The 21,377-nt window shown below is 49.5% G+C and overlaps 2 protein-coding genes across 3 annotated transcripts in view; one reads left to right on the top strand and one right to left on the bottom strand.

Moving 5' to 3' along the window:
* The window catches only part of WRAP53 (WD repeat containing antisense to TP53), a 20,883-nt gene extending 17,803 nt beyond the window's left edge, over positions 1 to 3,080 (bottom strand). Inside the window, exons 1-4 of one of the 2 annotated variants that reach the window (XM_003912268.5) lie at positions 2,028 to 3,080; positions 1,510 to 1,941; positions 1,267 to 1,365; positions 888 to 999 (exon numbers count right to left, since the gene is read on the bottom strand). In XM_003912268.5, the coding sequence (XP_003912317.1) occupies positions 888 to 999; positions 1,267 to 1,365; positions 1,510 to 1,940 (642 nt within the window). In that variant the 5' untranslated portion in view covers position 1,941; positions 2,028 to 3,080. The remainder of the gene's footprint in view (positions 1 to 887; positions 1,000 to 1,266; positions 1,366 to 1,509; positions 1,942 to 2,027) is intronic. The other variant, XM_021928689.2, reaches the window with a different exon arrangement.
* Positions 3,035 to 21,377, top strand: TP53 (tumor protein p53). Its single transcript, XM_003912272.5, has 11 exons — positions 3,035 to 3,208; positions 13,188 to 13,289; positions 13,407 to 13,428; positions 13,514 to 13,792; positions 14,541 to 14,724; positions 14,806 to 14,918; positions 15,487 to 15,596; positions 15,939 to 16,075; positions 16,168 to 16,241; positions 19,088 to 19,194; positions 20,120 to 21,377. Exons 2-11 carry the CDS (start codon positions 13,216 to 13,218, stop codon positions 20,199 to 20,201), a joined length of 1,182 nt encoding a protein of 393 aa, XP_003912321.1. The 5' UTR covers positions 3,035 to 3,208; positions 13,188 to 13,215; the 3' UTR covers positions 20,202 to 21,377.

Here is a 21,377-nt window from a genome sequence, read left to right as displayed (position 1 = left end):
GGGTGTTTATACTATCATTGCCAGTTTCTGGAAAGCTCTTTCCGGAAGTGTTCACGTGACTGACCCCTTATCCTCCTTCAGGTCTTAGTTCAAATGCCTCCTTTTCAGAGAGCTTCTTCCTGACCATTTTATGCAATGTGCTTTCCTCTAGTTAGTCTCTCTTCATTCTGTGTATTTCCTTCAGAGCATTTATTATCATCTTGGTCCTGATGCCTGCTGGTTTACGTATTTGTTGTCTATCTCCCACAGAGAAAGCAAACCAGCCTTTCATGTCTTGTCCACCACTTTATCCCAGCACGGTGACTAACATGTATCAGTAGTCAATCAATAAATATCTGTAGGCCGGGCACAGTGACTCACGCCTGTAATCCCCACACTTTGGGAGGCCAAGGTGGGCGGATCATCTGAGGTCAGGAATTTGATATCAGCCTGCCCAACATGGCGAAACCCCATCTCTACTAAAAATACAAAAATGAGTCGAGTGTGATGGCATGCACCTGAAGTACCAGCTACTCCGGGGACTGAGGCAGGAGAATCGCTTGAACCCAGAAGGCAGAGGTTGCAGTGAGCTGAGATCGCGCTACGGCACTCCAGCCTGGGTTTCAGAGCAAAACCCTATCTCAAAAAAATAATAAATATAAATACATATATACTGCCACAAGAAATTCACTACTTTTTAGTGAAAAACACAGATTCCTAATTAAAGAAAGGGGAAACGTCTCTCTAAATAACTTCAGAATTCAGGGCAGAAAACGCTACATGTGGAAACATCTTGAAAAACAGTCCCGTTTGTGAACAGGAAGCACTTGGACTACACTTTCTCCATCTCCATGAAGGACTTAAATGTGCAGCACTGATGAAGAGGCAGAGTTAGCCCCAGTCCTTACCATTTCTGCATATTCCACCTGCTCCCCATCGTGGTACAGCTCTGGGGGCAGGTTATAAATTCGCAAGATGTTATCAGCACTATTGGTCAAGATGCAGGAACCGTCAGGAGCCCTAGAAACAGGAAAGAGTTAGAAAGCTGGCCAGACCTATGCTTTTCAAGTGTAGGTCTAGGGCTGAGCCTACCTCTGGGGTAGGTAAGCCCCCCTGAATCCTTGAGGGAAGGAGAAGACACACACTGCTAGATAAAATGTAAGTTCAGTCTAAAAGGGCTACGTGCTCCTTCTCCCAGCTCTGGGGCATCCCTCTCCTAGATAACCGGACTGTTTTACGGTGAAAATCTCGGGGGTGGTCAGCTCCCTGCCCCGTTGTTATCCTTACCACTTACAGCCTTTCAAGAAGTTCTCAGGTTGGGTGCTAAACTCTGACCAGGAACCACTGAGAAATCGAGGCAGCTGGGAGAAGCTGTAGTTCCAAGCACTGAAAGGAAGATGGGGGACAACAAACCTGGGTCGCCAAGCAAAGGAGGCAGGGGCCTAGAGAAGTGGTTCTGAGGACCAGAGGACAGGTCGACCTCACAGTTCATCTCCCCAGACTCCACACTCCACTGCCATCACCACTTACGTGTCTCCCTCGTCCTCTGCAGCGGGTTCCCCAGAGGCATCTTCCATGGCTTCTTCAGACCCCAACTCTGGCCTGTTCGCTTCTTCTTCAGAAAGGCTCCCGTTTGCTTCTTCTGCAGGAAGTCTCGTATTTTCAGAAAGTTCTTGCTCCTCGATTTGAGGACTCAACTCACTAGGAGCACCAAACTCTGTTTCCAGGGGAGTGGAGAGAGAAACTGGGTCCCCCTCCCCTAGCTCCTGGGACACAGCTGAGCCAGCCACAGGATCTGGGGACAACCGGGGCGGATCCTCCCTTTCGAGAGGCGGTGGCATCAGTTCAGGGTCCGCATTTTTATCCATCGGGGAAGCGTGGGGAGAAGGATGGGCCGGAGCTGGATCCTGGTCTGAGGGACAGCAGTCCGGAGCTAACGGTTGAGTCTCCAAAGTCTTCATACTGCAGAGGAAGCACAGCGGACATTAGCCTCAGCCAGGATGGCTTCGAAGTTCTCAGGGATCCGATGCAGAGCTAATGAAACCCACCTGTGCTTCCTTCCTCTTCTGGGAGGAGGTAGAAGACTCCCGGGAGGAGAGGCGAACAGCGGACGCCAATTTTGAAAGCACTGCGTTCCTTAGCACCGCAGGTCGCTACGAGCCTCTTGCTGTCTCGGGATTTGGGCCCACCTTCCGATTGGGCCGCTGCATCCCGGATCAGATTTCGCGGGCGACCCACGGAACCCGCGGAGCCGGGACGTGAAAGGTTATAAGGTTTCCCGTACCCATCAAGCCCTAGGGCTTCTCGTGGCTGCTGGGAGTTGTAGTCTAAACGCTTCTATCTTAGGGAGAAGCGCCTGCGCTCCCCCTACCGAGTCCCGCGGTAATTCTTAAAGCACCTGCACCATCCCCCGCCGCCTGCAGAGGGCGCTGCAGGTCTTGCACCTCTTTTCATCTCGTTCTCCAGGCTCCAGACCTTTCTCTCTTCCTTCATTCAAAAAGTATTTATTATCGAGCTCTTACTTGCTACCCAGGACTGATATAGGCACTGAGGAATACAACAATAAATAAGATAGTAGAAAAATTCTATATCCTCGTAAAGCTTACGTTTCCATGTACTGAAAGCAATTAACAAATTTTTCAGAGTGATAAGTATTGTGAAGATTAAACAAAATGGTGTGATACAAAGTATGTGGGAGAAAACGTTAGCGTGAGATATTAAGGAAAGCCTTCCTAAAAAATGACATTTTAGCTGTTGAGAAGAAAGGATCCAGCTGAGAGCAAACGCAAAAGCTTTCTTCCTTCCACCCTTCATATTTGACACAGCGCAGGATTCCTCCAAAATGGTTTCCACCAATTCTGCCCTCACAGCTCTGGCTTGTAGAATTTTCCACCCCAAAATGTTAGTATCTACGGCACCAGTTCGGCGAGAATCCTGACTCTCTCTGCACCCTCCTCCCCAATTCCATTTCCTTTGCTTCCTCCGGCGGGCGGATTACTTGCCCTTACTTGTCATGGCGACTGTCCAGCTTTGTGCCAGGAGCCTCGCAGGGGTTGATGGGATTGGGGTTTTCCCCTCCCATGTGCTCGACTGGCGCTAAAAGTTTTGAGCTTCTCAAAAGTCTAGAGCCACCATCCAGGCAGCAGGTAGCTGCGGGGCTCCGGGGACACTTGGCGTCCGGGCTGGGAGCGTGCTTTCCAAGACGGTGACACGCTTCCCTGAGGATTGGGTAAGCTCCTGACTGAACTTGATGAGTCCTCTCTGAGTCACGGGCTATCGGCTCCGTGCATTTTCAGCTCGGGAGAATCGCTGGGGCTGGGGGTGGGGCAGTGGGGACTTAGCGAGTTTGGGGGTGAGTGGGATGGAAGCTTGGCTAGAGGGATCAACATAAGAGTTGCATTGTTGGGAGACCTGGGTGTAGATGGTGGGGATGTTAGGACCATCCGAACTCAAAGTTGAACGCCTAGGCAGAGAAGTGGAGCTTTGGGGAACCTTGAGCCGGCCTAAAGGGTACTCCTTTGCACATCTACCCGGTGCTAGGCGTAGGGAATCCCTGAAATAAAAGATGCACAAAGCATTGAGATCTGAGACTTTTGGATCTCGAAACATTGAGAACTCATGGCTGTATATTTTAGAGCCCATGGCATTCTAGTGAAACCTCGGGCTCCATTCCGAAATGATCATTTGGAGGTGATCCGGGGAGCCCAAGCTGCTAAGGTCCCACAACTTCCGGACCTTTGTCCTTCCTGCAGCGATCTTTCCAGCCAGCCCTTGGCTCCGCTAGATGGAGAAAATCCAATTGAAGGCTGTCAGTCGTGGAAGTGAGAAGTGCTAAACGAGGGGTTTGCCCGCCAGGCCGAGGAGGACCATCTCAACCTGAGAGGGCCGGCAGCCCTGTTATTGTTTGGCTCCACATTTACATTTCTGCTTCTGGCAGCAGCATTTCCGGTTTCTTTTTGCCGGAGCAGCTCACTATTCACCCGATGAGAGGGGAGGAGAGAGAGAAAAAATGTCCTTTAGGCCGGTTCCTTTTACTTGCAGAGGGAGGCTGCTATTCTCCGCCCGCACTTTTTTTTTCTGGATTACTTGGTTATGGCCTTTGCAAAGGCAGGGGTATTTGTTTTGATGCAAACCTCAATCCCTCCCCTTCTTTGAATGGTGTGCCCCACCCCGCGGGTCGCCTGGAACCTAGGCGGACGCTACCATGGCGTGAGACAGGGAGGGAAAGAAGTGTGCAGAAGGCAAGCCCGGGGGTATTTTCAAGAATAAGTACATCTCATCTTTCCGGAGGAAAAAAAAAAAAGAATGGGTAGTCTGATAATCAAATTTTGAAAGAGTGCAATAATGGATCGTTTGATAATTTGTCGGAAAAACAATCTACCTGTTATCTGGCTTTGGGCTAGGCCATTCCAGTTCCAGACGCAGGCCGAACGTCGTGAAGCGGAAGGGGCGGGCCCGCAGGCGTCCGTGTGGTCCTCCGTGCAGCCCTCCGGCCCGAGCCGGTTCTTCCCGGTAGGAGGCGGAACTCGAATTCATTTCTGCCGGTTACCCATCTCTTAGCTCGCTGTTGTTTCATTCCGCAGTTTCTCCCCATGCACCTGCCGCGTACCGGGCACTTTGTGCCGTACATACGTCATCTTTTTCCTAAATCGAGGTGGCATTTACACACAGCGCAGTGCACAGACCAAGTGTACAGGAAGATGAGTTTTGGCCCTAACCACTGCGTGATGCCTACCAAGTCAGAGACCCATTTCATCGTCCCAGAAGCGTTTCATCGTCCCTCTTCCCAGTCGATTCCCGACCCCACCTTTATTTTGATCTCCATAACCATTTTGCCTGTTGGAGAACTTCATATAAAATGGAATCAGGCTGGGCGCGGTGGCTCACGCCTGCACTTTGGGAGGCTGAGGCAGGCGGATTACTTGAGGATAGGAGTTCCAGACCAGCCTGGCCAACATGGTGAAGCCCCGTCTCTACTAAAAAATACAAAAATTAACTGGGCGTGGTGGGCGCCTGTAATCCCAGCTATTCGGGAGGCTGAGGCAGGAGAATCGCTTGAACCCGGGAGGCAGAAGTTGCAGTAAGCCAAGATCGTGCCACTGCACTCCGGCCTGGGCGACAAGAATGAAACTCTGTCTCAAAAAAAAAAAAAAAAAAAATACATTATGTGCTCCTTTTTGTCGGCTTCTGTCCTTCAATGTACTGTCTGACATTCGTTCATGTAGTTGTATATATCAGTATTTTGTTCCTTTTCATTTAGTATAGCCCATCGATTGTATATCCGTTCTTTTGATGGCCTTTTGAGTTGTTTCCATTTGGGGTTATGAAATAAAGCTGCTATAAACATTCTTGTACAATTGTTTTTGTGATCATATGTTTTCGTGTTTCTTGGAGAAGTACTTAGGAGGGGAATTGCGAGTTTGGAAATAAAAAGTAGATGTATTTTGAACTTTATCAGAAGCTCTGAGTTTTCCAGAGCGGTTGTACCATTTTACACTCCAACTAGCAAGGTATGGGAGTTATTATGGTTGTGCCATAGACTTCCGGACATTGGGTATTGTCAGTCTTTCTAATGTGGTATATCCTTGTGGTTGTAATTTACAGTTCTCTGTTGACTAAGGATGTTCAGCATTTTTTCATGTGCCTATTGGCCATTTGTATTTTGTTTGTAAAGTAGCTCTTCAAGTCTTGCCTGTTATTTTGGTCTTTTGTTTGTTTTTATGGTTCTGTTGTGGGACTGCTTTATACATTCTGGATACAAGTCCTTTATCAGATACATGTGTCCTGAATGTTTTCTTCTGATCTATTGCTTGCCTATTTGTTTGCTTTACAGAGTTTACAGTATCTTAAGAGGAGTGGATTTGTCTTTTTTAGGTTCAGTATTTGCCTTGTCCTGTTTAGGACATCTTTTTTTTTTTTTTACCCCAGAGTCATGAAGATACTATCTTATATTTTCTTTTAGGACCTTTATGGTTGTAAGTATTACACTAACGTCCTTGAGCCATTAATTAATTCTTAAAATGAATTGTTTATGGTGTGAGGTGTAGAAGTCAGTCTCTGGTATGTTTCCTGTATGGAAATCCAGTTATTCTGTCTCCACTTGTTGAAATAGGCTTCCTTTCTCTACTGAATGCTTTTAATTTTAATTATTGTACAGTTGGAGTATGGGGCTACCATTTTAGTGCTATTTTCTTTTTTAATTTTTGAGACAGGGACTCACACTGTTGCCCAAGCTAGAGTACAATGGCACAATCAAGGCTCACTGCAGCCTTGAACCCCTGGGCTCAAGCAGTCCTCTAGCCTCAGCCTCACAAGTAGCTGGGACTACTCCAGCATACCCAGCTAACTGTTTTATTTTTTTGTATTGACAGGATCTCACTATATTGCCCAGGCTGGTCTCAAACTGCTGGCCTCAAGCTTTCATCCCATCTCGGCCTCCCACAGTGCTGGGATTACAGGTGTGAGCCACCATGCCTGACTTCTTAGTGCTATTTTCTATTTATCTCCTCTGTTCTTTGCTCTCTTTAAACGTTTGAGGAAGAAATAGTACCCATCTTACACAAACTCTTCAGAAAATAGAGGAACAGACTGGGCGCAGTGACTCATACCTATAATCCCAGCACTTTGGTACGCCGAGACAGGAATCACTTGAGGTCGGGAGTTCAAGACCAGCCTGGCCAACATGTCGAAACCCCATCTCTACTAAAAATACAAAAATTAGGCCGGGCGCGGTGGCTCAAGCCTGTAATCCCAGCACTTTGGGAGGCCGAGACGGGCAGATCACAAGGTCGGAGATCGAGACCATCCTGGCTAACACGATGAAACCCTGTCTCTACTAAAAAATACAAAAAACTAGCCGGGCGAGGTGGCAGGCGCCTGTAGTCCCAGCTACTCGGGAGGCTGAGGCAGGAGAATGGCGTAAACCCAGGAGGCGGAGCTTGCAGTGAGCTGAGATCCGGCCACTGCACTCCAGCCTGGGAGACTGAGCAAGACTCCGTCTCAAAAAAAAACAAAAAAACAAAAATTAGCCAGGCGTGGTGGCACGTACCTGTAATCCCAGTTACTCAGGAGGCTGAGGCACAAGAATCACTTGAACCTGGGAAGCGGAGGTTGCAGTGAGCCGAGATTGTGCCACTGTACTCCAGCCTGGGCAACAGAGTGAGACCCTGTCTCAGAAAAAAAAGAAAATGAAAATAGAGAAACATTTCCCAACTTGTTTTGAAGCCAACATAATCCTGGTACCAAAACCAAAGGAGGACATTGCAAGAAAAGAAAATTTAGACCAATATTCCTGTTAGCATATACATGCAAAAGCTAACAAATTTTAGCAAACCAAACCTGGTAATATAGAAAAAAGGATAAATAGGCTGGGCGCGGTGACTCACGGCTGTAATCCCAGTACTTTGGGAGGCTGAGGCCGGCGGATCACTTGAGGTCAGGAGTTTGAGACCAGCCTGACCAACATGGTGAAACGCTGTTTTTAATAAAAATACAAAAATTAGGCTGGGCACGGTGGCTCACGCCTGTAATCCCAGCACTTTGGGAGGCTGAGGTGGGCAGATCACGAGGTCAGGAGTTCGAGACAAGCCTGACAAACATGGTGAAACCCCGTGTCTACTAAAAACACAAAAATTAGCCGGTGTGGTGGCACCTGCCTGTAATCCCAGCTACTCAGGAGGCTGAGGCAGAATTGCTTGAACCCGGGAGGCGGAGGTTGCAGTGAGCCAAGTTCGTGCCGCTGCACTACAGCCTGGGTGACAGAGCAGGACTTTGTCTCAAAAAAAAAAAAAAAATTAGCTGGGCATGGTGGTGGGCACCTGTAATCCCAGCTGCTTGGGAATCTGAGGCAGGAGAATCACTTGAACCCAGGAGGCGGAGGTTGCAGTCAGCTGGGATCACACCATTGCACTCCAGCCTGGGCAACAAAGTGAGACTCCATCTCAAAAAAAGAAAAAGTAAAAGCATAAATACATTCTAACCAAACAAGGTTTATCTCAGGATTGTAGTTGATTTAACATTCAAAAATCAGCCTGGTTCAGTAGCTCAGGCCTATAATCCCAGCACTTTGGGAGGCTGAGGCAGGAAGGTCTCTTGAGTCCAGGATTTCAAGACCAGCCTGAGCAACATAGCCAGGCTGGTCTTTACTGGGGGAAAAAAATCAGTCTGTGTAATTCACCACATTAGCAAATTGAAACATAACCCTATGATCATTTCAACAGATGCAGCAAAAGCAGTTAAGGATATTCAACACATATGCATAATTACAAACAAACCAACCTCCTAGCAAACTAGGGAAAGGAAACTTACCTGGTTTGATAACAGGGCATCCACAATCAGAGTTCCACTAGCAGCATACATAATGGTAGAAAACTCAATGCTGCCGGGCGCAGTGGCTCACGCCTGTAATCCCAACACTTTGGGAGGCCGAGGCGGGCAGATCACAAGGTCAGGAGATCGAGACCATCCTGGCTAACATGCTGAAACCCCGTCTCTACTGAAAATACAAAAAAAAATTAGCCGGGCGTGGTGGCGGGGACCTGTAGTCCCAGCTACTTGGGAGGCTGAGGCAGGAGAATAACTTGAACCCAAGAGGCAGAGGTTGCAGTGAGCCGAGATCGTCCCATTGCACTCCAGCCTGGGCGACAAGAGCAAAACTCCATCTCAAAGAAAAAAAAAAGGAAAGAAAAAAGAAATAACAATTAGAAAGGAAGAAATAAAACTTATATTCACAGCCAGTATGATTCTATACATACATGTCCTAATGGGGCCGGGCATGGTGGCTCATGCCTGTAATCCTAGCACTTTAAGAGGCTGAGGCAGGTGGCTCATCTGGACCAGCCTGGCCAACATGGTGAAACCCCATCTCTAATAAAAATACAAAACATTAGCCAGGCATGGTGACAGGCACCTCTAATCCCAGGTACTCGGAAGGCTGAGGCAGGAGAATTGCTTGAACCTGGGAAGTGGAGGTTGCAGTGAGCCGAGATCATGCCATTGCACTCCAGGCCAGGCAACAGAGTGAGATTCTGTCTCAAAAAAAAAAGAGTGAAATTCCGTCTCAAAAGAAAAAGCCCTAATGGGAAATCCATAAAAAGCTACCAAAACTAATAAATATAGCAAGGTTGCAGGTTACACGGCAATATAGTTATCCCTCTATCTGTAGGGGCTTGGTTCTGGGACGCCTCACACACCAAACCCACAGATGTCTAAGTACCATATATAAGATGGTATAGTATTTGCATTTAACCTACACATATCCTCCCATATAGTTTGAACTATCTCTAGATTACTTACATTACCCCCATACAATGAAAATGCTAATGTACATACAAGTGTGTATGTAAGTACTTGTCGTACTATGTTGTTTAGGGAATCACCGGGCATATAGGCCTTCAGGGCTGATACCAGCAGCCACTGTTATGATTCTGGTCAGGCCTGCCCCTGTTTGGAGTCTCAGTTGAGCTCATTGCCTTCCCACCCAGCCAAGGGTACCTGCATTTCTTTTGGCTCCCTGGCCATTTGGAAGGCCTAGTTCAGCTTGGCACATTTGTATCCTGGCCCTCTGATGCTGGTACCCCCGGAAAGGCCCTGCTCTGAAAAACACTGAGATTTTAGTTGCTACTGAAGACTTGAGAGGTGAAGACAGAGAGACCTCCTGTGTGTGGAAATGTGTCCCTCCAAGTGAGATTGAGACTTTGGGCCCCCCATTTCAGGAAAGCACCTCCTGACCTGTTGACTGAATAGTTCCCTGAAGGAGGTGGACTTGCATTAATGGAGTGCGGGTGGGGGCAGTACCACAGATCCACACTAACAATCACACAGTTCTCTCTAGAATAATAATATAGAACAACTGCAGAAACAGCTAACCTTTATTGAGCTCTTACTGTGTTTCCAGCACTTTCCTCAGCTCTTTACATTTCCCATAATACACAGGGTACTAGGCCACGCTTGGTGGTTCATGCTTGTAATCCCAGCACTTTATGAGGCTGAGGCGGGCAGATCACCTGAGGTCGGGAGTTCAAGACCAGCCTGACCAACATGGTGAAATCCTGTCTCTACTAAAAATACAAAATTAGCCAGGTGTGGTGGCCTGTAATCCCAGCTACTCAGGAGAATCATTTGAATCCGGGAGGCAGAGGTTGCAGTGAGAAGAGGTCGCGCCACTGCACTCCAGCCTGGGCAACAAGAGCTGAGACTCTGTCTCAAAAATAAAATAAAATAAGAGCCTGGCATTAAAGGAGCTGTTTGGTAGGGGGATGTTTTGTCACTGCAAAAAACAGAAAAGTGGGCTGGGCGCGGTGGCTCATGCCTATAATCCCAGCACTTTGGGAGGCCAAGGCGGGCAGATCACCTGAGGTCGGGAGCTCGAGACCAACCTGACCAATATGGAGAAACCCCCTCTCTACTAAAAACACAAAATTAGCTGGGCGTGGTGGCACATGCCTGTAATCCCAGCTACTAGGGAGGCTGAGGCAGGAGAATCACTTGAACCCGGGAGGCGGAGGTTGCAGTTAGCCGAGATCATGCCAGTGCACTCCAGCCTGGGCAACAAGAGCGAAACTCTGTCTCAATAAATAAATAAATAAACAGAAAAGTGTAATGAACACTTTCAGTGGGCATGTTTCTTAGCAAATCTGATGACAAATTTGACATAAAGAGAGCATCCCTGGAAAAAAAAAAAAAAACTCAACTAAAAAAAAAAAGAAAGAGAGCATCCTGCCTGGGCAACATAGTGAAACCCTGCCTCTACAAAAAAACTCAAAAATTGGCTGGGCGCGGTGGCTCACGCCTGTAATCCCAGCACTTTGGGAGGCGGAGGCGGGAGGATCACCTGAGGTCAGGAGTTCGAAACCAGCCTGGCCAACATGGCAAAACCCCATCTCTGCTAAAAATACAAAAAATTAGTCGGGCACAGTGGTGGGCGCCTGTAATCTCAGCTACTTAGGAAGCTGAGGCAAGAGGATCTATTGAACCTGGGAGGTGGAGGTTGCAGTGAGTCGAGATCGCACCACTACACTCCAGCCTGGGCGACAGAGCGAGACTCCATCTCCAAAAAAGAAAAAGAAAGAAAAAAAACTAAAAAATTAGCCAGGCAGTCCTCTGTGGTGCCAGCTACTTGGGAGGCTGAGGCAGGAGAATCACTGAGCCCAGGAGTCTGAGGCTGTAGTAAGCCATGATTGCACTACTGCATCGTAGCCTGGGCAACAAAGCAAGACCCTGCCTCAAAAAAAAAGAAAGAAAGAAAGAACATGGCGGGCCGGGCGCGGTGACTCACACCTGTAATCCTAACGCTTTGGAAGGCTGAGGCAGGTGAATCACAAGGTCAGGAGTTTGACACCAGCCGGGCCAACATGGTGAAACCCTATCTCTAATAAAAATACAAAAAATTTAGCCAGGCGTGGTGGCAGGCGCCTGTAATCCCAGCTACTCGGTAGGCTGAGGCAGGAGAATCGCTTGAAACCAGAAGGCAGAGGTTGCAGTGAGCCTAGATTGCACCACTGCAGCCTGGGTGAAAAGAGCGAAACTCTGTCTCATTAAAAAAAAAAAAGAGAGAGAGAAAGAACATGGCAAAGCCTTTGAAAGCTTGTCAGGGAGAAGGTGAGATGATAGTTGCATAACTTCGTGCAAGATGCTGGTCCACACAGGGGCTGCCCCTTGCTCCTTCTTGCTCCCTTGACCTCTCATATAACAGGCTTGTGTGTTACTCACATTTATTGAGCCCAAACAGGTGCAAGGCATTGTGATCTAATACTTTGGTCAGCAAGACAACGAGATAGATCACTGCCCTGCCCTTAGGAAGTGTATATGCTATTAGAGGAAACAGATGAAATAAATAAGGAAAAGTATTAGACAATGTAAGTGCTATGAGAATGCAAATAAGGTGATGTGAATTAAAGTAGGATGACTTGAAGTCTGCGTGGGAAGGAGCCTACCCCTGTGTTCCGGCTGGCCAGGACCACCAGTTGATTAGCAGAAGGGCAGCCGGTCTAGCTAGAGCTTTTGGGGAAGAGGGAGTGGTTGGTAAGAGATAAGATTAGGGCCGGGCGCGGTGGCTCAAGCCTGTAATCCCAGCACTTTGGGAGGCCGAGATGGGCGGATCACGAGGTCAGGAGATCGAGACCATCCTGGCTAACCCGGTGAAACCCCGTCTCTACTAAAAAATACAAAAAACTAGCCGGGCGAGGTGGCGGGCGCCTGTAGTCCCAGCTACCGGGGAGGCTGAGGCAGGAGAATGGCGTAAACCCGGGAGGCGGAGCTTGCAGTGAGCTGAGATCCGGCCACTGCACTCCAGCCTGGGCGACAGAGCGAGACTCTGTCTCAAAAAAAAAAAAAAAAAAGAGAGATGAGATTAAAGAAGCCGAGAAGGGGCATTCGGGAGGGGTTTGTAAACACAGGGCTGAGGAGTGTCCCAAGAGAATGGCCAGGTGAATGGTGAGACAGTTGTTCTTCCAGAAGCTTTGCAGTGAAAGGAATCAAAGAAGCAGAGCCAGGTATCAGGTGGGGAAGGGTGGGAGCCGAGGGGGTGTCTTTTCCCACACAGAGATTGCAGGCTGAGAATGACTGCATCCTTGTTAACAGGAAGTGGGAGCAGGGCACGGTAGCTCACGCCTGTAATCCTGGCACTTTAGGAGGCCGAGGCGGGCGGATCACCTGAGGTCAGGAGTTCGAGACCAGCCTGGCCAACATGGCGAAACCCTGTCTCTACTAAAAAATACAAAAGTTAGCTGGGTGTGGTGGCACTTGACTGTAATCCCAGCTACTCGGGAGACTGAGGCAGGAGAATGGCTTGAACCTGGAGGGTAGAGGTTGCAGGGAGCTGAGATCATGCCATTGCACTCCAGCCTAGGTGACAGAGCGAGACTCCATCTCAAAAAAATAAATAAATAATAAATACAGGAAGGGAGTTGGGAACAGGGTGCACATTTAGGTAGTCTTGGGGATTTTGTGGTGGGAAGGTTGGAAGTCCCTCTCATGATTATCTTTTCCTCAAAGAAGTGCACGGCTGGTAGGGGTGGGGCAGGAGCGCTTGGGTTGTGGTGAAAGACTGGAAGAGAGGATGTGAAGCAGCCATTCTTTTCCTACTCCACGGGAAGCTATGCTGCCTCAGACTCTGGCATGGTGTTGAGGGAAGGGATTCCTTCTCCGCAGGCCCAGGTGACCCAGGGTTGGAAGTGTCTCATGCTGGACCCCCACTTTTCCCCTTGCAGCAGCCAGACTGCCTTACGGGTCACTGCCATGGAGGAGCCGCAGTCAGATCCTAGCATCGAACCCCCTCTGAGTCAGGAAACATTTTCAGACCTATGGAAACTGTGAGTAGATCCATGGGAAGGGCAGACCCACTGTCCCCACCCCAACCCCAGCCCCCTAGCAGAGGCCTGTGGGAAGCAAAAAATCCGTGGGACTGACTTTTTGCTCTTGTCTTTCAGACTTCCTGAAAACAACGTTCTGGTAAGGACAAGGGTTGGGCTGGGGACCTGGCGGGCTGGGGGGCTGGGGACCTGGTCCTCTGACTACTCCTTTCACCCATCTACAGTCCCCCTTGCCGTCCCAAGCAGTGGATGATTTGATGCTGTCTCCAGACGATCTTGCACAATGGTTAACTGAAGACCCAGGTCCAGATGAAGCTCCGAGAATGTCAGAGGCTACTCCCCCCATGGCCCCCACACCAGCAGCTCCTACACCGGCGGCCCCTGCACCAGCCCCCTCCTGGCCCCTGTCATCCTCTGTCCCTTCCCAGAAAACCTACCATGGCAGCTACGGTTTCCGTCTGGGCTTCCTGCATTCTGGAACAGCCAAGTCTGTGACTTGCACGGTCAGTGGCCTTGAGGGGCTGGCTTCCATGAGACTTCAATGCCTGGCCCTATACCCCTGCATTTCTTCTGTTTGGAACTTTGGGATTCCTCTTCACCCTTTGGCTTCCTGTCAGTGTTTTTTATCGTTTACCCACTTAACCTGTGATCTCTGACTCCTGTCCCAAAGTTGAATATTCCCCCTTGAATTTGGGCTTTTATCCATCCCATCACACCCTCAGCATCTCCCCTGGGGATGCAGAACTTTCCTTTTCTTCACCCACATTTATTCCTTGGCTTTTGAAAATAACCTCCTGACCAGGCTTGGTGGCTCACACCTGCAATCCCGGCACTCTCAAAGAGGCCAAGGCGGGCAGATCACCTGAGCCCAGGAGTTCAAGACCAGCCTGGGTAACATGGTGAAACCTCGTCTCTACAAAAAAATACAAAAAATTAGCCAGGCATGGTGGTGCATACCTATAGTCCCAGCCACTCAGGAGGCTGAGGTGGGAAGATCACTTGAGCCTAGGAGATGGAGGCTGCAGTGAGCCATGATCATGCCACTGTGCTCTAGCCTGGGTGACAGAGGAAGATCCTATCTCAAAAAAAAAACAGAAAAGCTCCTGAGGTGTAGACGCCAACTCTCTCTAGCTGCCTAGTGGGTTGCAGGAGGTGCTTACGCATATTTGTTTCTTTGCTGCCCTCTTCCGGTTGCTTTATTTGTTCACTTGTGCCCTGACTTTCAACTCTGTGTCCTTCCTCTTCCTACAGTACTCCCCTGACCTCAACAAGATGTTTTGCCAGCTGGCCAAGACCTGCCCCGTGCAGCTATGGGTTGATTCCACACCCCCGCCCGGCAGCCGCGTCCGCGCCATGGCCATCTACAAGCAGTCACAGCACATGACGGAGGTTGTGAGGCGCTGCCCCCACCATGAGCGCTGCTCAGACAGCGATGGTGAGCAGCTGGGACTGGAGAGACGACAGGGCTGGTTGCCCAGGGTCCCCAGACCTCTGATTCCTCACTGATTTCTCTTAGGACTGGCCCCTCCTCAGCACCTTATCCGAGTGGAAGGAAATTTGCGTGTGGAGTATTCGGATGACAGAAACACTTTTCGACATAGTGTGGTGGTGCCCTATGAGCCGCCTGAGGTCTGGTTTGCAACTGGGGTCTCCGGGAGGAGGGGGTAAGGGCGGTTGTCAGTGGCCCTCCGGGTGAGCAGTAGGGGGGCTTTCTCCTGCTTATTTGACCTCCCCATAACTCCACGAGATGTGCAGAGTAAATGGGTTCACCCATTGCACAGTTGAAAAGACTGAAGCTTACAGAGGCTAAGGGCCTCCCCTGCTCGGTCGGGCGCGGTGGCTCGTGCCTGTAATCCCAGCACTCTGGGAGGCCGAGGCGGGCGGATCACGAGGTCAGGAGATCAAGACCATCCTGGCTAACACGGTGAAACCCCGTCTCTACTAAAAAATACAAAACAAAAATTAGCCAGGCGTGGTGGCGGGTGCCTGTAGTCCCAGCTACTTGGGAGGCTGACGCAGGAGAATGGCGTGAACCCGGGAGGCGGAGCTTGCAGTGAGCTGAGATCGTGCCACTACACTCCAGCCTGGGCGACGCAGCGAGACCCTGTCTCAAAAAAAAAAAAAAAAGGCCTCCCCTGCTTGCCACAGGTCTCCCCAGGGCCCACTGGCCTCATCTTGGGCCTATGTTCTCTCCTAGGTTGGCTCTGACTGTACCACCATCCACTACAACTACATGTGTAACAGTTCCTGCATGGGCGGCATGAACCGGAGGCCCATCCTCACAATCATCACACTGGAAGACTCCAGGTCAGGAGCCACGTGCCGCCCTGCACACTGGCCTGCTGTGCCCCAGCCTCTGCTTGCCTCTGACCCCTGGGCCCACCTCTTACTGATTTCTTCCATACTACTACCCATCCGCCTCTCATCACATCCCCAGTGGGGAATCTCCTTACTGTTCCCACTCGGTTTCCTTTTCTCTGGCTTTGGGATCCATTACCTGTGACTTCTCCTCCACCTACCTAGAGCTGGAGCTTAGGCTCCAGAAAGGACAAGGGTGGTTGGGAGTAGATGGAGCCTGTTTTTTTAAACGCAACAGGTAGGACGTGATTTCCTTACTGCCTCCTGCTTCTCTCTTCCTATCCTGAGTAGTGGTAATCTACTGGGACGGAACAGCTTTGAGGTGCGAGTTTGTGCCTGTCCTGGGAGAGACCGGCGCACAGAGGAAGAGAATTTCCGTAAGAAAGGGGAGCCTTGCCACGAGCTGCCCCCTGGGAGCACTAAGCGAGGTAAGCAAGCAGGACCAGAAGCGGTGGAGGAGACCAAGGGTGCAGTTATACCCCAGATTCACTGTTATCACCTTTCCTTGCCTCTTTCCTAGCACTGCCCAACAACACCAGCTCCTCTCCCCAGCCAAAGAAGAAACCACTGGATGGAGAATATTTCACCCTTCAGGTACTAAAGCCTTGGGACCTCTTATCAAGTGGAAAGTTTCTAGTCTAACACTCAAAATGCCATTTTCTTCTTGACTGCTTTACCTGCAATTGGGGCATTTGCCATCAGGGGGCAGTGATGCCTCAAAGACAATGGGTCCTGGTTGTACCTAACTAACTTCAGAACACCAACTTATACCATAATATATATTTTAAAGGACCAGACCACCTTTCAAAAAGAAAATTGTTAAAGAGAGCATGAAAATGGTTCTATGACTTTGCCTGATACAGATGCTACTTGACTTACGATGGTGTTACTTCCTGATAAACTCATCGTAAGTTGAAAATATTGTAAGTTGAAAATGGATTTAATACACCTGATCTAAGGAACATCACAGCTTAGCCTAGCCTACTTTTTTTTTTTTTTTTTTTTTTAGACGAAGTCTCAGTCGCCTGGGCTGGAGTGCAGTGGCGGGATCTCGGCTCACTGCAACCTCTGCCTCCCGGGTTCAAGTGATTCTCCTGCCTCAGCCTACTGAGTAGCTGGGATTACAGGCACCCGCCACCACGCCCAACTGATTTTTGGGGGTTTTTTTGTTTTTTGTTTTAGTAGAGATGAAGTTTCACCATGTTGGCCAGGCTGGTCTCGAACTCTTGACCTTGTGATCCACCCACCTCGGCCTCCCAAAGTGCTGGGATTACAGGCGTGAGCCACTACACCCGGCCTGCTTTTTTTAGTCTACTTTTACTTTATTTTTAATGGAGACAGCATCTTGCTCTGTTGCCCAGGCTGGATTACAGTGATGTGATTATAGCTCATTATACCCTCGAACTCCTGGGCTCAAGCAATCCCGCCACCTCTGCCTCCCCAGTAGCTAGGACCACAGGTGTACACCACCACACCCAGCTAATTTTTTAAATTTTTTGTAGAGATAGGGTCTCACTATAGTGCCCAGGCTGGTCTCTAGCCTACTTTTTTGAGACAAGGTCTTGCTCTTGTCACCCAGACTGGATAGAGTGCAGTAGTGCAGTCACAGCTCACTGTAGCCTCTACCTCCCAGGCTCCATCCATCCTCCCAGCTCAGCCTCCCAAGTCGCTGGAACTACAGGCCCACACCACCATGCCTGCCTAATTTTTATTTTTATTTTATTTTATTTTATTTTATTTTTTGAGACGGAGTCTCGCTCTGTCACCCAGGCTGGAGTGCAGTGGCACGATCTTGGCTCACTGCAACCTCTGCCTCCCGGGTTCAAGCAATTCTCGTGCCTCAGCCTACTGAGTAGCTGGGACTACAAGCGCCTGCCACCACACCCGGCTAATTTTTGTATTTTTAGTAGAGATGGGGTTTCACCATGTTGGCCAGGCTGGTCTCAAACTCCTGACCATGTGATCCGCCCGCCTTGGCCTCCCAAAGTGCTGGGATTACAGGTGTGAGCCACCATACCCAGCTAATTTTTATTATTTATTTATTTATTTATTTATTTATTTATTTTAAGACAGAGTCTGTCTCTCTCACTCAGGCTAGAGTGCAGTGGCACGATCTCAGCTCACTGCAGCCTTGACCTCCCCGGGCTCCGGTGATTTCAGCCCCCCAAGTAGCTAGGACTACAGGCATATGCCACGACACCCGGCTAATTTTTTATTTTCTGTGAAAAGGTCTTGCTATGTTGCCCATGCTGGTATCAAACCCCTGGGCTCAATCAATCCTTCCACCTCAGCCTCCCCAAGTACTGGGATTACAGGCACGAGCTACCACACTCAGCCCTAGCTTAGTTGAAACGTGTTCAGAACATTTAAGTTACCCTACGGTTGGGCAAAGTCATCTAACACAAAGCCTATTTTATAGTAGTGTTGTATATCTCGTGTGATTTATTGAATATTGTTACTGAAAGTGGGAAACAGCATGGTTGCATGAAAGGAGGCACAGTCGGGCCGGGCACAGCCTGGGCGCAGAGCGAGACTCAGAAAAGGCCAGGCACGGTGGCTGACACCTGTAATCCTAGCACTTTGGGAGGCCGAGGCGGGTGGATCACGAGGTCAGGAGATCGAGACCAGTCTGGCCAACATGGTGAAACCCCGTCTCTACTAAAATACAAAAATTAACCAGGCATGATGGCGGGTGCCTGTAATCTCAGCTACTTGAGAGGCTGAGGTAGGAGAATCGCTTGAACCAGGAGGTGGAGTAGCAGTGAGCTGAGATGGCTCCACTGCACTCCAGCCTAGGCAATGAGTGAGACTCCGTCTCAAAAAAAAAAAAGAAAAGAAACGAGGCACAGTTGCTTGCACCTCTAGTCCCAGTTACTTGAGAGGCTAAGGCAGGAGGATCACTTGAGCCCAAGAGTTTGAGTCCAGCCTGAACAACATAGCAAGACATCATCTCTAAAATCTAAAAAGGGGCCAGGCACGGTGGCTCCCATCTGTAATCCCACCACTCTGGGAGGTGGAGGTGGGTGGATCACCTGACATCAGGAGTTGGAAACCAGCCTGGCTAACATGGTGAAGCCCCGTCTACTAAAAACACAAAAATTAGCCGGGTGCGGGTGTGGTGGCACACACCTGTAGTCCCAGCTACTCGGGAGGCTGAGGTACAAGAATCACTGGAACCCAGGAGGCGGAGATTGCAAGGAGCCGAGATTGCGTCATTGCACTCCAGCCTGGGCGGCAGAGCAAGACTCCATCTCAAAAATAAATAAATAAGTAAATAAATAAAGTTTTTAAAAGTCAGCTGTATAGATACTTGAAGTACAGTTTCTACTAAATGCATGTTGCTTTTGTACCATCATAAAGTCAAACAATTGTAGGTTGAACCATCTTTTAGCTCAGGTACTGTGTGTATATTTATTTCTCCCCCTCCTCTCTGGCTGCAGATCCGTGGGCGTGAGCGCTTCGAGATGTTCCGAGAGCTGAATGAGGCCTTGGAACTCAAGGATGCCCAGGCTGGGAAAGAGCCAGCAGGGAGCAGGGCTCACTCCAGGTGAGTGACCTCAGCCCGTTCCTGGCCCTACTCCCCTGCCCCCCTATGTTGGAAGCCATAGGATTCCATTCTCATCCTGCCTTCATGGTCAAAGGCAGCTGACCCCATCTCGCTGGGTCCCAGCCCTGCACGGTTTTTTAGTCTTCCTCCAGTTGAATCCTATAACCACATTCTTGCTTCAGTGTATCCACAGAACCTCCAAACCCAGGGACAAGTGTGGATGTGTGGATAGTTCTTTGCCATTCTCAGCATCTCCGAGCCCAGAGCTGGAGGGTCTCAAGGAGGGGCCTCATAATTGTGTAATGTTGAGTAGAGCCAGAGTTTCAGGTCATATACTCAGCCCTGCCATGCACCGGCAGGTCCTAGGTGACCCCCGTCAGACTCAGTTTCCTTATCTATAAAAGGGGGTAAAGGGCCCAGGCGCAGTGACTCACGCCTGTAATCCCAGCTCTCTGGGAGGCCGAGGCGGGTGGATCACCTGAGGTCTGGAGTTTGAGCCCAGCCTGACCAACATGGAGAAACCCCGTCTCTACTAAAAATACAAAATTAGTCGAGCGTGGTGGCGCATGCTTGTAATCCCAGCTACTCGGGAGGCTGAGGCAGGAGAATCACTTGAACCCGGGAGGCGGAGGTTGCGGTGAGCCGAGACCCCGCCATTGCACTCCAGCCTGGGCAACAAGAGTGAAACTCCGTCTCAAAAAAACTAAAAAAATAAAATAAAATGGGGTAAGGGAAGATGATGAGTCTAATACACGCCAATACTCTGAGGTGCTCAGTAAACATTTGCCTGGGGTGTGGCCATCATCTTGATTTGAATTCCCCTTGTCCCAGCCTTAGGCCCTTCAACGCATTGGTCAGGGAAAAGGGGCACAGACCCTCTCACTCATGTAATGTCGTCTCTCCTCCCTGCTTCTGTCTCCTACAGCCACCTGAAGTCCAAGAAGGGGCAATCTACCTCCCGCCATAAAAAATTCATGTTCAAGACAGAGGGGCCTGACTCAGACTGACATTCTCAGCTTCTTGTTCCCCCACTGAGCCTCCCACCCCCATCTCTCCCTCCCCTGCCATTTTGAGTTCTGGGTCTTTAAACCCTTGCTTGCAATAGGTGTGCGTCAGAAGCACCCAGGAGTTCCGTTTGCTTTGTCCCGGGGCTCGACTGAACAAGTTGGCCTGCACTGGTGTTTTGTTGCGGGGAGGAGGATGGGGGGTAGGACATAACCAGCTTAGATTTTAAGGTTTTTACTGTGAGGGATGTTTGGGAGATGTAAGAAATGTTCTTGCAGGTAAGGGTTAGTTTACAATCAGCCACATTCTAGGTGGCACCCCACTTCACCGTACTAACCAGGGAAGCTGTCCCTCACTGTTGAATTTCCTCTAACTTCAAGGCCCATATCTATGAAATGCTGGCATTTGCACCTACCTCACAGAGTGCGTTGTGAGGGTTAATGAAATAATGTACGTTTGGCCTTGAAACCACCTTTTATTACATGGGGTCTAGAACTTGACCCCCTTGAGGGTGCTCGTTCCCTCTCCCTGTTGGTCGGTGGGTTGGTAGTTTCTACAGCTGGGCAGCTGTTAGGTAGAGGAAGTTGCCAAGTCCCTGCTGGCCCGGCCAAACCCTTGTCTGAGAACCTGTTGGTGAACCTTAGCACCTAAAAGGAAATCTCACCCCATCCCACACCCTGGAGGATTTCATCTCTTGTCTATGATGATCTGGATCCACCAAGACTTGTTTTATGCTCAGGGTCAATTTCTTTTCTTTTTCTTTTTTATTTTCTTTGAGACTGGGTCTCACTCTGTTGCCCAGGCTGGAGTGGAGTGGCGTGATCTTGGCTCACTGCAGCCTTTGCCTCCCCGGCTCAAGCAGTCCTGCCTCAGCCTCCGGAGTAGCTGGGACCACAGGTTCATGCCACCACGGCCAGCCAATTTTTGCATGTTTGGTAGAGATGGGGTCTCACAATGTTGCCCAGGCTGGTCTCAAACTCCTGGGCTCAGGTGATCCGCCTGCCTCAGCCTCCCAGAGTTCTGAGATTACAAGTGTGAGCCACCACGTCCAGCCAGAAGGGTCAACCTCTTTTACATTCTGCAAGCACGTCTGCATTTTCACCCCACCCTTCCCCTCCTCCCTTTTTATATCCCATTTTTATACCGATCTCTTATTTTACAATAAAACTTTGCTGCCA

The sequence above is a fragment of the Papio anubis genome, chromosome 17 (genome assembly GCF_008728515.1).
Source record: "Papio anubis isolate 15944 chromosome 17, Panubis1.0, whole genome shotgun sequence".
Lineage (NCBI taxonomy): Eukaryota > Metazoa > Chordata > Mammalia > Primates > Cercopithecidae > Papio > Papio anubis.
The sequence above is the reverse complement of the archived record's forward strand: the minus strand, read 5'-3'. Positions and strand labels throughout refer to the sequence as shown.

Excerpts from the sequence above, each read along its gene's own strand:
- TP53 (XM_003912272.5), top strand. The coding sequence starts at position 13,216 with ATGGAGGAGCCGCAGTCAGATCCTAGCATCGAACCCCCTCTGAGTCAG. Across the intron at positions 13,290-13,406 it reads TTTTCAGACCTATGGAAACT|ACTTCCTGAAAACAACGTTC; the intron begins GTGAGTAGATCC and ends CTTGTCTTTCAG. Across the intron at positions 14,725-14,805 it reads GCGCTGCTCAGACAGCGATG|GACTGGCCCCTCCTCAGCAC; the intron begins GTGAGCAGCTGG and ends GATTTCTCTTAG.